We start from the raw sequence: 13,814 nt of genomic DNA, 5'->3' as shown, positions 1-13,814 counted from the left end.
ATGAATCATTAAAAATAATTAGTTGGAATATCTGAGGATTTCTGTTTTCTAGGTCTTTTTCTTGGTATTAAAGCTTCTCTTGAATAATAATCAGCTTAAAAATCATTTACTTGGGAGAGGGTGGTTGGGTTATGGACATTGGGGAAGGTATGTGCTATGGTGAGTGCTGTGAAGTGTGTAAACCTGGCAATTCACAGACCTGTACCCCTGGGACTAATAATACATTACATGTTAATTTAAAAAAATCATTTACTTATCTTTGCAAAAATTGTTAAAATCCTAACATTACTGTGCTGCTCTTTAGTGACCACTCATGCAGCCGAGCAACATTGTACCTTCTCAGCAAGCATTCCCTTCAACATCTAAGCTGTCTCTTTTCTCCCCCCTTTCATTCTAACTCATCTTTCATTTTTGTGCTCATTCATTCATCTCCCATTCTTCATCTCTGGGAGTGGCAGGTGCTAAGCAGTATGACCGGTTTATATTTTCTGGTCCTTTCCCATTCCTTTAATTTTAAATGAGAATAAGTTCATTGTTCCTATATAGTTTCTAGATTTGGTAACAATTTGGTATTTTGCTACAAAAATAGGGAGTTACCTAGGAACAAAACCATTCATTTTTGCAAAAAGCAATCTCAAGACTTTCTCCTTCTGCTCCCAGGTCAAATCTCCAATATCCACATTTCCTTGAATATCGGTCCTAAAGAATTTTAAAGAAAAAAATATATATATATAGCCAAATAAGCATCTCATCTTTTTAGAAAAAATATGAAATATGTAAACATGAGAAAATTTCCAAACCATAACTGATTATTGAGGCTTCCAAATGTAATAACTACAAAACAAACTGTGTCTGTTACAAAATCATAAAGTTGAAATGGATATCAATAGGCTAGCTATTCTGAAATATTATATAGGCATTTAGATAAAAATAAGAAAAACCGTAATAAGAAAAAGGTTTGTGCTCAAACATTCAGCAAATAAGCAAAATAGAAATTTTGCAGTATAACATGCATTGAGATACAAAGACAAAAGGAACAATACAACAATAAAAACATTATTTACAAGGTGAGATTATTCCTAAATTCCTTTTAACATTTTTTTTGTACCAGATATTTTGCTATGAAAACAGAGTGACAAGAGGTATGTTTAGAAAATTACACATAACTTATCTAGCCTATTTTCTTACCTTGAAATAAATCTGCAGCTAAGCTTTCCAGGCATAAATGCTATCACTTCCCAGGGGATTTGTAGTCTATTTGCTATCTATGAAAGCTGGCTGGCACTGTAGAGAGTACTGATGTTATACAATGTAAGAAACGTTTTAAATATAGGTCTATTGGGGTAGTTTTCTTTAAAAGTTTAAGTTTCGCCTTATGATCACCGTATACTTCAACTTTCCTTCCCCAATCTGCCTCTTAAGCCAATGATGTAATATTCTAATCACCATTTCTGCCCTGCTGGTACAGTCAATAATACACTGAGGTTAAGATGAGAAGTTGTCCAATAGCAAAAATGTCACACAGGGCAGAAGAGGAAGAGTCTGGTTTCTGTAATAACAATGTGGAGAATCATTTTATATACCACCCTCTGAAAACTTACTTACTACTTTGGAGCCAAAAATATAAAAGAAACTGCCTTTATGTATGGTAGGGACTCAATTTGCTTGACATATTAAATTTTAAAAAAGGAAATTATAGCAAACCTCTTGGTAATGGAAGTAACAGACTTCTGAATATGGCAAAAAAGTTTTAAAAATCATAGCATGAACATTTTTGAAGAAGAGTCTTGTCTTTCAAAAGCCACTGACCATGTCTAACCTTCCCAACAGCTATAGAATTTAAAAGAACCTACAAATTAGTCAATTATAAACCAAAGCAGAAAACTCACTTGGAAGCACTGTTAATAAGATATTAGTACATAGTAGTAGGGAGTCCTTTTGAGTTTTGTGAGTTAAGGCCTTTGAAGAGCCTGGGATATAAGACTTTTTTTTTTTTTTCCAGAATAATCTTTAAAATGCACTATAATTCATGGCTTAAGAGTGTACTGACAGACAAAAATGCTAACAGGAAACAATCATTGTATCCAGTCTACAACTGTCTCAAGCATTCTGCTACTTTTATCACAGTGGCAGTAGATCTCTGGAGGATATTTTGGAAAATCGTGGGGACTTTCAGTTAAAACAATGATGGGGGCCCACTACTGGATGTCCTCCAATCCATGGGACAGTTCTGTACAATAAAGAATTATCACAAAGAACTGTTACATTGATTTTTTAATTATATGTTTAGTTAGATATTATTACCTATGAATTTCATCTCAGAATAGTAAAGGAAATATTACAAAATATTTTTGAAAGTACACTTATCAAAAATGTTTAAACTGAATCTGAACAAACCTTTGTAATGAGTTTGCAGAAAGTAAAATAAAAGAACACGTTAAAAGATACTACAATGACATTCTGTGGAACAAATGATCTAGTCTCTTTAAGAACTATCTGTGATGAGAAAAGGGAATCTACTAAGCCCCACACGCTGTGCTAAGCATAGGGGTTATAAAGATGAGTAAGATAGTTCCTGCCCTCAAATAACTTACTGAGTAATCTATTCAATATCTAGATATTAGCAAACTGAACTTCTGAACTTACTTCTCTAAAGGGCACAAAAAGAGCAGCACAAAAGAAAAAAAATAGTAAAGGTATGATTAGTACCATTTCTCAGCCTCCATAAGATCTTGGTTCACACTGTTGGTGCTGTGCTCTTTGCCATCAAACGTTCGGATTTTGGGATATTCTGTTCTTCCTGCACATGCCTCTCTCATTTTAAAATTGAAAGCAGCTTGTGCTACCCGTTTATAATGCTTCCTGCTAAATAGGATCTGTTGCTTCACTTGGTGTAGAGCATCTAAAAAGAACCTTTCCACTTCTGTTCTCTCATCCAGTATGTTCTTGGCCAGCTTCTTTACTCGATTCATTTCTTTGTCCTTCATCTGGAGAAGTTGCTGCAGCTTGTCAATTTCAACCTGCCCTGCTTCATTCTCTATCATTGCCTGTTGCTGTATTTTACAAACTTCAATCTCAAACTCTCTGGTCATACAACTCAGGGCAGTCTCCAAGCTTACCACCTTCTTCTGAAGAGTTTGGATTTGCAATCTTTGCTGGCTAAGTTGCATAATCTTTTCCTTAACCAACAGGTCATTGATCTCCTAAAAACAAAGAGGAGAGAGGTGAGAGGTTTTTTTTAGTCAATTTCAGAACCTAAAAGTTCCTAATTTTCATTACTTCATGAGATTTAAATTTGATGCCAGGTTGAGATGGTGATATTTGGTGTTCTGTGTACGGAGAGTAAAAAACATCTGAGAGTTGTTCTTCTCTGGGCTTGTGAAGGCCATTACTTTTGCTAAGTAAGAAACGGTCCTTCCCCCAAAATTCTGAAACTTTAAATATTTTGTATTATCAAAAAGGGTGATTTCAAAATCAGTAAAACAATACAGTAACACACTAACAACTATATACTGGAAATTGTTGCCTATCATCGGGTATAGGCTAGTTGCCTATTTCTTTTTCATTTTCCCTTTCCACCTTAGTGATAAAACTCTAGTTTTATTCAGGAGGGCAGGAAGCCCACCTGAAAATTCTCAGTCTCCCTTGCAGTTCAGCAAAGCCATGTAGCTAAGTTGAGTCAATGAAATTTAAGTAGAAGTGTGTGCAGGACTTCCAGGAAGACATCTAAAGGGAGGGGCAGACTTTTTTCCTCCTTGTCCTTTTTCCTTCCTGCTGTTTGAGTAATGGTTAGTGTTCCAGCAGCTGCTTTGGGCCATGAGATGACTTTGGGGATGTCAGCCACACACTGCACAGCAGAGTTAAGGTAACTGAGTTCTGTTGGCTTTGTGGCACCAGCATTCCAGCTCTAGATTGCTAACCTCCAGACGTCCTTTAGGGGAAAGAATAAACCCTTACATGGCAAAGCCATTGTTGTCAGGAAAGCTACAGTTGAACCTATATCTAAGTGACTCAGAGACCAACTCTAAGCTAAGCAAAGTAAAACCAGTATTCTAAGGTAGTGAAGGATAGGAGATATTTATGTTTCTAATACATTCTTTATAAAACCAAGCCCAATGCTTCTTATGTCATTCTCATAATTAATCCTTTCAGATGAGAAAGGTACATTATCCAGACAGAAGAAAAATGATTCCCATTGTCCTTATTTTACTCAGTTTTTCATATTTACCAACCCAATCCTTAAAAAAAACAAGCAAAAGGCAGAAAGATAGGAAATGAAGCCTAAATGGAGTGGGAACCTTTTGATGTAAAAGGAAAGTCTGAGTCTCTTGCAACTTCTGGGAGTTCTTTTGTAGAGCATCAGCTTCCTTCAGATGGTATGCAAGAGCTTTCTGGAGATAGACATTCTCTTTAAAAACAGATCTTCCAGCATTGTTCAATTGCCTGAAATAGATAGACATAAGATCCCAAAACATGGGCCTAAGTATTAGATATTACCAAGCTGGAACAATGACTGCCTTATCCCCCGATATTAAAAATAATGACCACCACTTATTTAGTTAATGGTGGGATCTTATGACTAAATTCTCACCAACGGAAAAGTGAAAAGTTATGTGTTACTTCCAGTCCAAGGCGGTTAAGAGCAGACAGGAATTTCCCATGCTCTCTTCTGTCCGCATGATTGGATGTGAAGAAGTCCAAGATGGAAGCAGCCCCGGTTCCTGAATCACCACTCAAGTAGAGCTATCGGACTGCCATTGAATTGTTAAGTGAGCAGGAACTAGACCGTTGAGACTTGAGAGTTAATTTATTAATAACACAATGAAATGTTACTTTCACTAACATACCTCATGACAACTCTGTACGGTTGCTATGATTATCTGGATTTTTAAATGAAGAAATTTAATCTCAAAAATGTTAGGAAATATTCTGACAGTCAGTCAGTCGGTCAGTATACAGACTGGGAACCAAAGTCTAACTTCAAAGCCGGAGTTCTTTCCTCCAACCAACCCTGGTACAGAAAGAGTGGGTGGGAAAGGGGTCGGGACACAAAGAGAAACAGTGAGGGAAAGTAAACAAGAAAATTTGAAGAAAGCAAACCAAGAGAGAAGGGAAAGACAACATGGTAATAACAAAACACACCAGCGAAGAGGTCAGAGAGGCTATGAGAAAGGAAAAGGAGACAGCAATCTCTTACACAACGGCTTCATGATGAGCTCTCTCTGCCAACATTATTATCTTCTTCTCAGCCTCTTGTTCTAGTCGGTGCTAAAAAAGAAAATAGGCTATTTTAATACAGAGTTCAAAAAGTGAAGTATTGATTTCATGATGTGAAATAAAATATTCCTGTCACATAACCCAGTGTGGAGAACTCCAAGTACTGGTGGAGGAGCTAGCAGAGAGGAGCGTGTGAGTGAACACAGAACCTCAGGGTACCTCCGGGTCTCCCCGCTGAAGAAGCAACATGACAAGAAAATATAAAACAAACAAAAAAAATTCCACATCAGTATTGGAAAGCAGAGCTGGGAGAAATTTCTGCTAAATACCAAGTGGTAAGAGTCATTTATTTACTTATGCAACAGACTCCTACTGGGCACTAATATTGTACCAGATTTTTTAGATGCTGGAGTCTGTGGTGAAAAAACAGATAAAGCCCCAGATAAAATCTCACCTTATATTCTAGGTGAGATCCAAGCAACCATAATAATTAAAATGCATTGAGCATTACTATGTGCCAGGCATGGTTCTAAGAGCTTTACATTTACTATTTTCTCACAACAACCCTAAGAATTCGACACCATTATTTTTTTTTAAAGATTTTATTTATTTATTTATTTGACAGAGAGACCACAAGCAGGCAGAGAGGCAGGCAGAGAGAGGAGGAAGCAGGCTCCCCGCTGAGCAGAGAGCCCGATGCGGGGCTCGATCCCAGGACCCCGAGATCATGACCTGAGCCAAAGGCAGAGGCTCCAGCCCACTGAGCCACCCAGGCGCCCCTAGACACCATTATTATCCAAAAACAAGGATTGAGGAAACAAAAGGTAGAAAGAGAAGTTAGTGACTTGCCCAGAATCAGATAGCTTATAAGGGGCAGAGCAGAGATTCATAGCAGGCAAGGTGACGCTGTACCACCTCCCTAGTAAGTAAACAAATAAGAGAATAGACTGTGATAAATGCTGTCAATGCAGTCAGTGAGTTAATGACACAGACAGTAATTGAGGGAGATTTTCAGATTGGGGTTTAGGGACTTTATCTCTGAGGAAATAACATTTGAGCTCTGAAGAATGAGAAGAGCCAGAGCTGGAGGAAGAACATTCCAGAAAGGAAAACCAAAGTATAAAAATATGCCATTGGGAAAGGGCTTGGTGGTTCAGGGGACAGAAAGGATTAAATGGGGAGACAAAACAAAACACCAATAACCTGAGGGAAGTCTTTCATATGACCATGTGGAGCATGGAGCGCGCTACAGTCTGAAAAGCTTACTGGAAAGCCGGCTGCCATAAGCCAGCAGCACTGGGGTTCACGCCAGCTCAGGAGTCCATACTTAACCAGGTGGTTTACACCTGACATGGTGAGATGGCTACTGCTGCAGCTGGCCATCCCAGCACTCACTCCCATCCTCCCTTTTCCTTCCCAGTTCCCACTAGGGTTTAGAAAAAAAACACACTCGCTTTTCCAGCAACCTATATAACATGGTTCTGGCCAATGAGATAGATGTGATAAGAAATCTGCTAAGAGCTTCTGGGAAAGCTTTTCTGGTTTGCAGATCAAAAAGAAAAGCTACAACAGCTGGAGCCTCCCCTTCTTCCTGCCTTCAACACAGACAAATCTTAGAGCTGCCTTAACCATCTTGCATGTATGAAGGAAAGGCCAGCAGCCACCTACTTCCAGACATAAACATCCTATTTATATAAGCACTGTCAGTCAGGTACGCTATAAATTGACCAAGCACTCCTAACCTTTGTTTGTAGAATGCTACAGTTAGCAGAGAAGAGATCAAGCTTAGGGCGGGACAGAGTTTTGGAAAAGGCAATTGAAAGCAGCCCATGCCTGAGGACTTCCATTCCTAACAGTGCCAGGAAGTGCCCCAGAGGGAAAGCACCAAGATTCTGCTCCTGTCCCACTCCTAGGTTACATCAACTGAGTATCTAGAGCCACTTTTTGAAGCAAATCCTTTATCTTAACCTGATATGAGTACTTATTAGCCCCACTCTCAACTTGCTACATCCCTACGAATTTCTGAAAAAAAAATGTCTTCAGTTCTTCCCAAGAATGAAAAATTAGAAGAATTAAAGAAAAACCATGGTTCCTTTGAAAAGCCTGTGTAGAAGAGAAGTGTTCCAGTGCACTTCCACAATTCGGAGAATTACATCAGAAGCACAGAGAAACATGGCAGTTTGTGATATGCTAAGGAACATTTTTGAGCCCCCTTTTATTAACACCCTTAGTTTAGCTTGGCTTAACCAGGGAAACACCTTCATGTGTACCAGAATGACCTCTCCCATCCTAGCCCCCCTATATAATGTGGTACATGGGGCTCCCACCAGGGGAACACCAAGCTGCAGGGGGTGTGTCCTGAAATCTTGGTAAGATGACAATCCCTCTTGAGGATTTCAAGAATCTCTAACTAGGGGCACCTGGGTGGCTCAGTCAGTTAAGCATCTGCCTTCAACTCAGGTCATGATCCCAGGGTCCTGGGATTGAGCCCTGGACTGGGCTCCCTCCTCAGCAGGGAGTTTGCTTCTCCCCTTCCTCCCGCCTCTTTCCCCTATCCCCTTCCTCTACCCCTCCCCCTCTTTCCCACTCTCCCCTCCTCCCCTATCTTCCTCTCTCTCTCTTTCTCCTCCTTCCCCTTCCCCTACTCATGCTCATCCTCTCTCTCTCTCTCTCTCTCTCTCAAAAATAAATAAAATCTTTTAAAGAAAGAATCTCTAACTAGAGGGGGAAAAGGACTAAACATTGAGATATCCTGAACAGGTTTTGTTTTCCCTGTTTTTGTTTTTGTTTTTAATTCTGCTGTGACTTGATAAACAATTCTCTAATAAGATCCAAAGGAAAGGTTCACATGTCTCAGAATGTATATAGATACTTATATCCTTTTAGTAAACAAAATATTTTTTAAATAAAATATTTCTTAATTAACTCAAAATGTCGTACCTTTTCTTCAAAAAACCTGCCCTCCAGTCTTCGAAGTGTCTCCTGATGTTTCCTCTCTGTGTTCCTTAAATTCTCCTTCAGCTATAATTAAAACAACAACAAAAGATCAATAGGAAATGGGGGGATTGAGGCACATTCCTGGAAAAGTCTCAATAAAGAAACATTTTCTGTTAGACATTATTTCTTAATCCTGAACACAGAAAAACTCCATGTCCCTGCCCCTGAGTACCATCTTGCAGACCAATCTTCTACAGACTTATAAGATCTGTATTGAGTTTTTATAAAAGCTATTCATGAGCAACCGTTCCCAAGACAAGTTGTTCTCATAATCATATTTTTTAAATATCATGTAGACTGATAGAATCATAATATTTTAGAATTGGGGCACCTGGCTAGCTCAGTCAGAGGATAGATAATGCAACTCTTGATCTTGGGGTCATGAGTTCAAGTCCCATGTTGGGTGTAAAGATTACTTAAATAAATAAACTTTTTTAAAAATAATATTTTAGAACAGAAAGAGATCTTAAGAGTCACACTTAATATAGGATTCCTTGTATGAGAAAAATATCTAGGGACAGAAGTATCACTAATTCAAATCTCATTAATTCATTAGACTAGTATTTCATAGTTCCCATTTTTCGAAAATTCTTCCTAGAATTAATCTAAAACACACTTCCCTAAGATTCCCACAGATAGAGCCTTCTGTCCTCAAAACGTGTATGCATGGAATAAAAAGGACATAAAACTCTCTAGGCAAAGAAAGGTAAACTAATTTAAAGCTATGATGCTATAGTCTACATTTCCTGGCAGACAGGCTGAAACAGGCATACTCAATCTAATCTTAATGCCATAAAAAAAGGCAGTAGAGAAGAGCTTCCCCATGAGATAGATCTTTCTCACTTACCAGCTGTTTTACCCTGGCAAATCACTTCACTTCTCTAAGTCTCAGGTTTCCAGGAATTAAAAGAATAATAATAGTAACTAGCTCATAGGGTGTGGGAAGGATTAAATAACAAACAATGCACATAAAGTACCTAGAATAGTAACCATTTAATATAAAGGCTGGTTATTATTATCTTTAAAAGAAAAGGATTTTATTTATTTATTTGACAGAGAGAGATACAGCGAAAGCAGGAACATAAGCAGGGGGAGTGTGAGAGGGAGAAGCAGGCTTCCTGCCAAGCAGGGCTGGATCCCAGGACCCTGGGGTCATGACCTGAGCCCAAAGGCATGCGCTTAGCGATTGAGCCACCCAGGCACCCCCAATAAATAAATATTTTTTTAATTCCATTTCTAAGACGTTATCCTAAATGCTAATTACAGATAGAGAAGAATATTGTTACTTAGAAGAATATTGTTACTTAGAATATTGTTACTATACATAACGGTGTATAATAGTGGAAAGTTAAAAAAAGTCCAGGGGCATCTGGGCCAGTCAGTCACTTAAGCATCTCCCTTCAGCTCAGGTCATGATCCCACGGTCCTGGGTTGAGTCCCACATCAGGCTCCCTGCTCGGTGGGGGGTCTGCTTCTCCCTCCCCCTCTGCCCCCTTCCACCGCTCCTACTTTCTCTCAAATAAATAAATAAATTCTTTAAAAAAAAAAAAGATTGTTACATATTCTTTAAAAAGAAAACAGTCCAGATGTCCAAAAACAAGGGACCAATTAACCAATCATGATTCACTGGGCCCCCTGGGGGGCCCAGTTGGTGGAGCATCAGACTCTTGATTTTGGCTCAGGTCACGATCTCAGGGTCATGGGCTCAAGCCCTGTGCGTGGCTCTGCGCTGAGATTTGCTCCTCTCCCTTTCCCTCTGCCCCTCCTCCTCCTCTCTATATCCCTCTCTCTCTGTCAATAAATAAATAAAATCTTAAAAAAAAAAAATAAATCATGATGCATCTACCCAGTGGAATTCTATGCACCTAGTCAAAAGATTTTATAGAAAAATATGTAATGGCATTGGGGCACCTGGGTGGCTCAGTTGGTTAAGCGGCTGCCTTCGGCTCAGGTCATGATCCCAGGATCCTGGGATCCAGCCCCGAATCAGCGGGCTCCTTGCTCAGCAGGGAGCCTGCTTCTCCCTCTCCCTCTGCCTGCCTGCCTGCCACTCCCCATGCTTGTGCGCATGCTCTCTCTCTCTCTCTCTCATTATCTCTCTGTGTCAAATAAATAAATAAAATCTTTTTTAAAAAAGAAAGAAAAATATGTAATGGCATTGAAAAATGTTCACAATTAAAGTAAAAGAGTCAGTTAACGGTACATAATGACCTCATTTGTTTATGTATTTATTTTATTTATTTGAGAGAGAGAAAGCATGAGAGCAGGTTGAGGGACAGAGGGAGAGGCAGACTCCCCTCTGAGCAGGGAGCCCAATGTGGGACTAGATCCCGGGACTCCAAGATCATAACCTGAGCTGAAGGCAGCCGTTTAACCCACTGAGACACATAGGCACTCCAATTTTCAAATGTTTCTAAATAGAGGAAGAAAAAGGGGAAGAAAATAAACCAAGATATTTACCAGGTATCTCTAGGTAGTATAATTGTCAGGGGAGGGCTTAATTTTCTTCTTTCTTACCAGCTAGATTTGTCAAAAGAAAAAAAAACTAAAACAAATTATTAAAAATAACTGCAACCTACCATTGTATACTCCTTCTGTTAATCATATAGAAATCGTTTTTTCTTTAAAATTTATGCTTTGAATAACTTGTGATAATCTAAATTTAATTAGCCTCTTTTAATTTGTATAATGAATTCTATATATACACTATAATTAATTTTCTCCTGTTATGTATACACCTCCTTCCCATTTTAAGTTCACACATCCCTATACCTGCCTTAATTCTTCCATATTTGGGATTCCAGAGAACCACCTTATTTTTTCCCATAGCCCAGTATCTTTTGCCTTTGAATTTCCAATCTTCCAGGCCTGTGCCCCTTTTTGAAAAGTCCAAAATCTATTTCTCCATTAGGTGGCAACATTGTTCTTAAAAAAAAGAAATCATACCAGCAGCCCACTAGAATATGCACTAGTTAATTCACTTTGATTCAGAATGTATACCTATACTTATACTTCTGATAGCTATTTTGAGAGTTCCAAACAAAGTTATGGATCTTAACTTGATTCAGTCTTCAACATTTTCATATAATTTTTTTATATTCCTTTTAGAAAATTTTTAAGCTTTTTTGAGGAATTATCAACACTACAGTATTTCAAGTATATAATATGATTTGATATGCATATATATTATGAAAGGATTCTTCCCATCTAGTTAGTAGAAAACTTGATATTCCTTTAATTACATTTTTAATGAAAACACCTACTCAGCATTTAACAAAGATTTATGGAGCATTACTGTGTATCTTACATTTCAATGAATACAAAGAAACAACCTGGTTCATGCCTCAAAGATTGTAACCTAGCAGGGGAGATAAGACAAATGATAAATATATCAAGGTAGAATGGGCTAAGGGGTATAAAAGAGATACAAAATGCTTGGAAACACACAAAGAAAATTATTACTTTTTTTGCTAATAATCTTTTTATTTTTTCCCTTTTCTCCAGCTTTATGAGGTAAATGGACATATAACATTGTATAAATCTACAGTGTACAATGTGTTGATCTGACACACTTAAATATTGCAAAATGATTACCACCATAGAATTAGCTAACACCTCCATACTGTCACCTAATTGTCATTTCTTTTTTGTGGTAAGAACATTCAAGATCTACTTTCTTAGCAACTTTCAAATATATAATACAGGATTATTAGCTGTAATCACCATGCTGTCCATTAGATTCCCGAGAATTTATCAATCTTAGAACTGAAAGCTTACGTCCTTTGACCAGTATCTCCTTGTATCCCTCTCCCTACCAGCTGGGGTAACCTTTAATCTATTCTGTTTCCCTGAGTTAGGCTCTATTTAGATTCCACATATAAGTGATATCACACAGTATTTATCCTTCTGATTTATTTCACTTAACATAATACCCTCAAGTTTCATCCAAGCTATCATAAATGGAAGGAAAGCATTACTTTTTTTTTAATTTTTTAAAAGATTTTATTTATTTATTTGACAGAGATCACAAGTAGGCAAAGAAGCAGGCAGAGAGGAGAGGAAGGGAAGCAGGCTCCCTTCTGAGCAGAGAGCCAATGTGGGGCTCGATCCCAGGAACCTAAGATCATGACCTGAGCCAAAGGCAGAGGCTTAACACACTGAGCCACCCAGGTGCCCCAACCTTTCTTTTTTTTTTTTTTTTAAAGAAAGGTAATACTTTTAAACATGACTCTCAGGACCACCTTAAGGAGAACATGAATTTGATCTGAGCTTTTATTTTAATAATTTTTAATGGATAAAGTAAATTTTTAATGGATAATTTTAATGGATAAAGATCTACTGGAGATATATTCCAGTTAAAAGAAACACTGTGAACTATGTAGAAATGGCTAAAAAAGACTTCAGGGATGAGTTAATATCCAGTTTGGGTGGATTAAAAGGTGTGCACATGGGGAGGTGTGGTACAAGGAGAAAATTAATGTTCCAAAGTAGGTGTGGGGTCTTGACTTTAACACCAAGGCATCTGGAAAATACTGGGTTTTACAATAGAGAAATACTAAAGAAGATTCTTCAGAGAGGTGATCAGAACATTCCTGCATCAATACATACTTTGGTCTGTGGTCCTGTGGTGGTTTTAAAATATATCAGCAACTTCTATGATTTCCAAGGCTAGGTCAAGAAAGGGATAGCTTCTGTCTGGCTTTCTTTGGGATTACCCGCTTTAGGTAAAGTCATGGACCAAATTGTGAGGACACTCAGTGCACCTTTGTAAGGCCCCCATGGGAAGATGTTGAGGCCACCCAGTAATTACTGGCTCCAACCTGACAGTGTGTGAATTGGCGCCTGGGAACAGATCCTCAAGCTCTAATCAAGCCTCCAGATGACTGAAGCCCGAGCTGGTATCTTGATTGCAACTTCATGAAGGGCCCTGAACCAGAACTGCCCGGTTAAACTGATCCCAAATTTCTGACTCGTGGAAACTGTGCTTTTAACAAATGTTTATCATGGTTTTAAGCTCTAGACTTTCTGCAGTAACAGGTTACTAATGCAGGTGAAAAAAGAGGGAGTAGGACTAGAGGTACTGCACTGGGATTCAGATCACTGGGCCTCTGCTGCCAGCTCTATAACTCACCATGACAGTCACTTAACATCTTTGTGTCTGTTTTCTTGTCGGTAGAAGGCTTAAATAAGCCCTAAAGTTTCTTCCAGTTCTATGATTCCATGAACTTCATGAAAGGATTTAGTTTTAGATGGTTGCCTTATAACACTCATTTAGCAAGTTTTATTATTGTTGGTTGTTATTATTATTATTACTATTATTATTATTATTATTATTATTATTTAAGAGGCCCAATGCCCATCCTGGAGCCCAATGCAGTGCTTGAACTCACACTCCTGAGATCAAGACCTGGGCTGAGATCAGGAATCAGATGCTTAACAACTGAGCCACCCAGGTACTCTGCAAGTTTTATTATTAGTACTAATCTAGGAACTAGTGGGGAGTGACAAGGACATATGCAAATAGATGACTTGGCTCCTTTTATTCTCCTCAGTTTACAAAATTAAAGACAACACTTTAAGGACTTTAAAGGTCTGGAAAC

The 13,814-nt window shown here is 38.3% G+C and overlaps 1 protein-coding gene across 5 annotated transcripts in view; it reads right to left on the bottom strand.

The window, feature by feature from the left end:
* The window catches only part of BBOF1 (basal body orientation factor 1), a 39,442-nt gene that overhangs the window by 9,599 nt on the left and 16,029 nt on the right, over positions 1 to 13,814 (bottom strand). For 3 of the 5 annotated variants that reach the window (XM_032837505.1, XM_032837503.1, XM_032837508.1), the window contains exons 5-9: positions 8,158 to 8,238; positions 5,198 to 5,268; positions 4,299 to 4,443; positions 2,710 to 3,203; positions 598 to 699 (exon numbers count right to left, since the gene is read on the bottom strand). In XM_032837505.1, coding sequence (XP_032693396.1) covers positions 598 to 699; positions 2,710 to 3,203; positions 4,299 to 4,443; positions 5,198 to 5,268; positions 8,158 to 8,238 — 893 coding nt within the window. The remainder of the gene's footprint in view (positions 1 to 597; positions 700 to 2,709; positions 3,204 to 4,298; positions 4,444 to 5,197; positions 5,269 to 8,157; positions 8,239 to 13,814) is intronic. The other 2 variants (XM_032837507.1, XM_032837506.1) reach the window with 1 other exon arrangement.

The sequence above is a fragment of the Lontra canadensis genome, unplaced genomic scaffold, assembly GCF_010015895.1.
Source record: "Lontra canadensis isolate GAN:19392208 unplaced genomic scaffold, GSC_riverotter_1.0 scaffold98, whole genome shotgun sequence".
NCBI classification, from domain to species: domain Eukaryota; kingdom Metazoa; phylum Chordata; class Mammalia; order Carnivora; family Mustelidae; genus Lontra; species Lontra canadensis.
The sequence above is the reverse complement of the archived record's forward strand: the minus strand, read 5'-3'. Positions and strand labels throughout refer to the sequence as shown.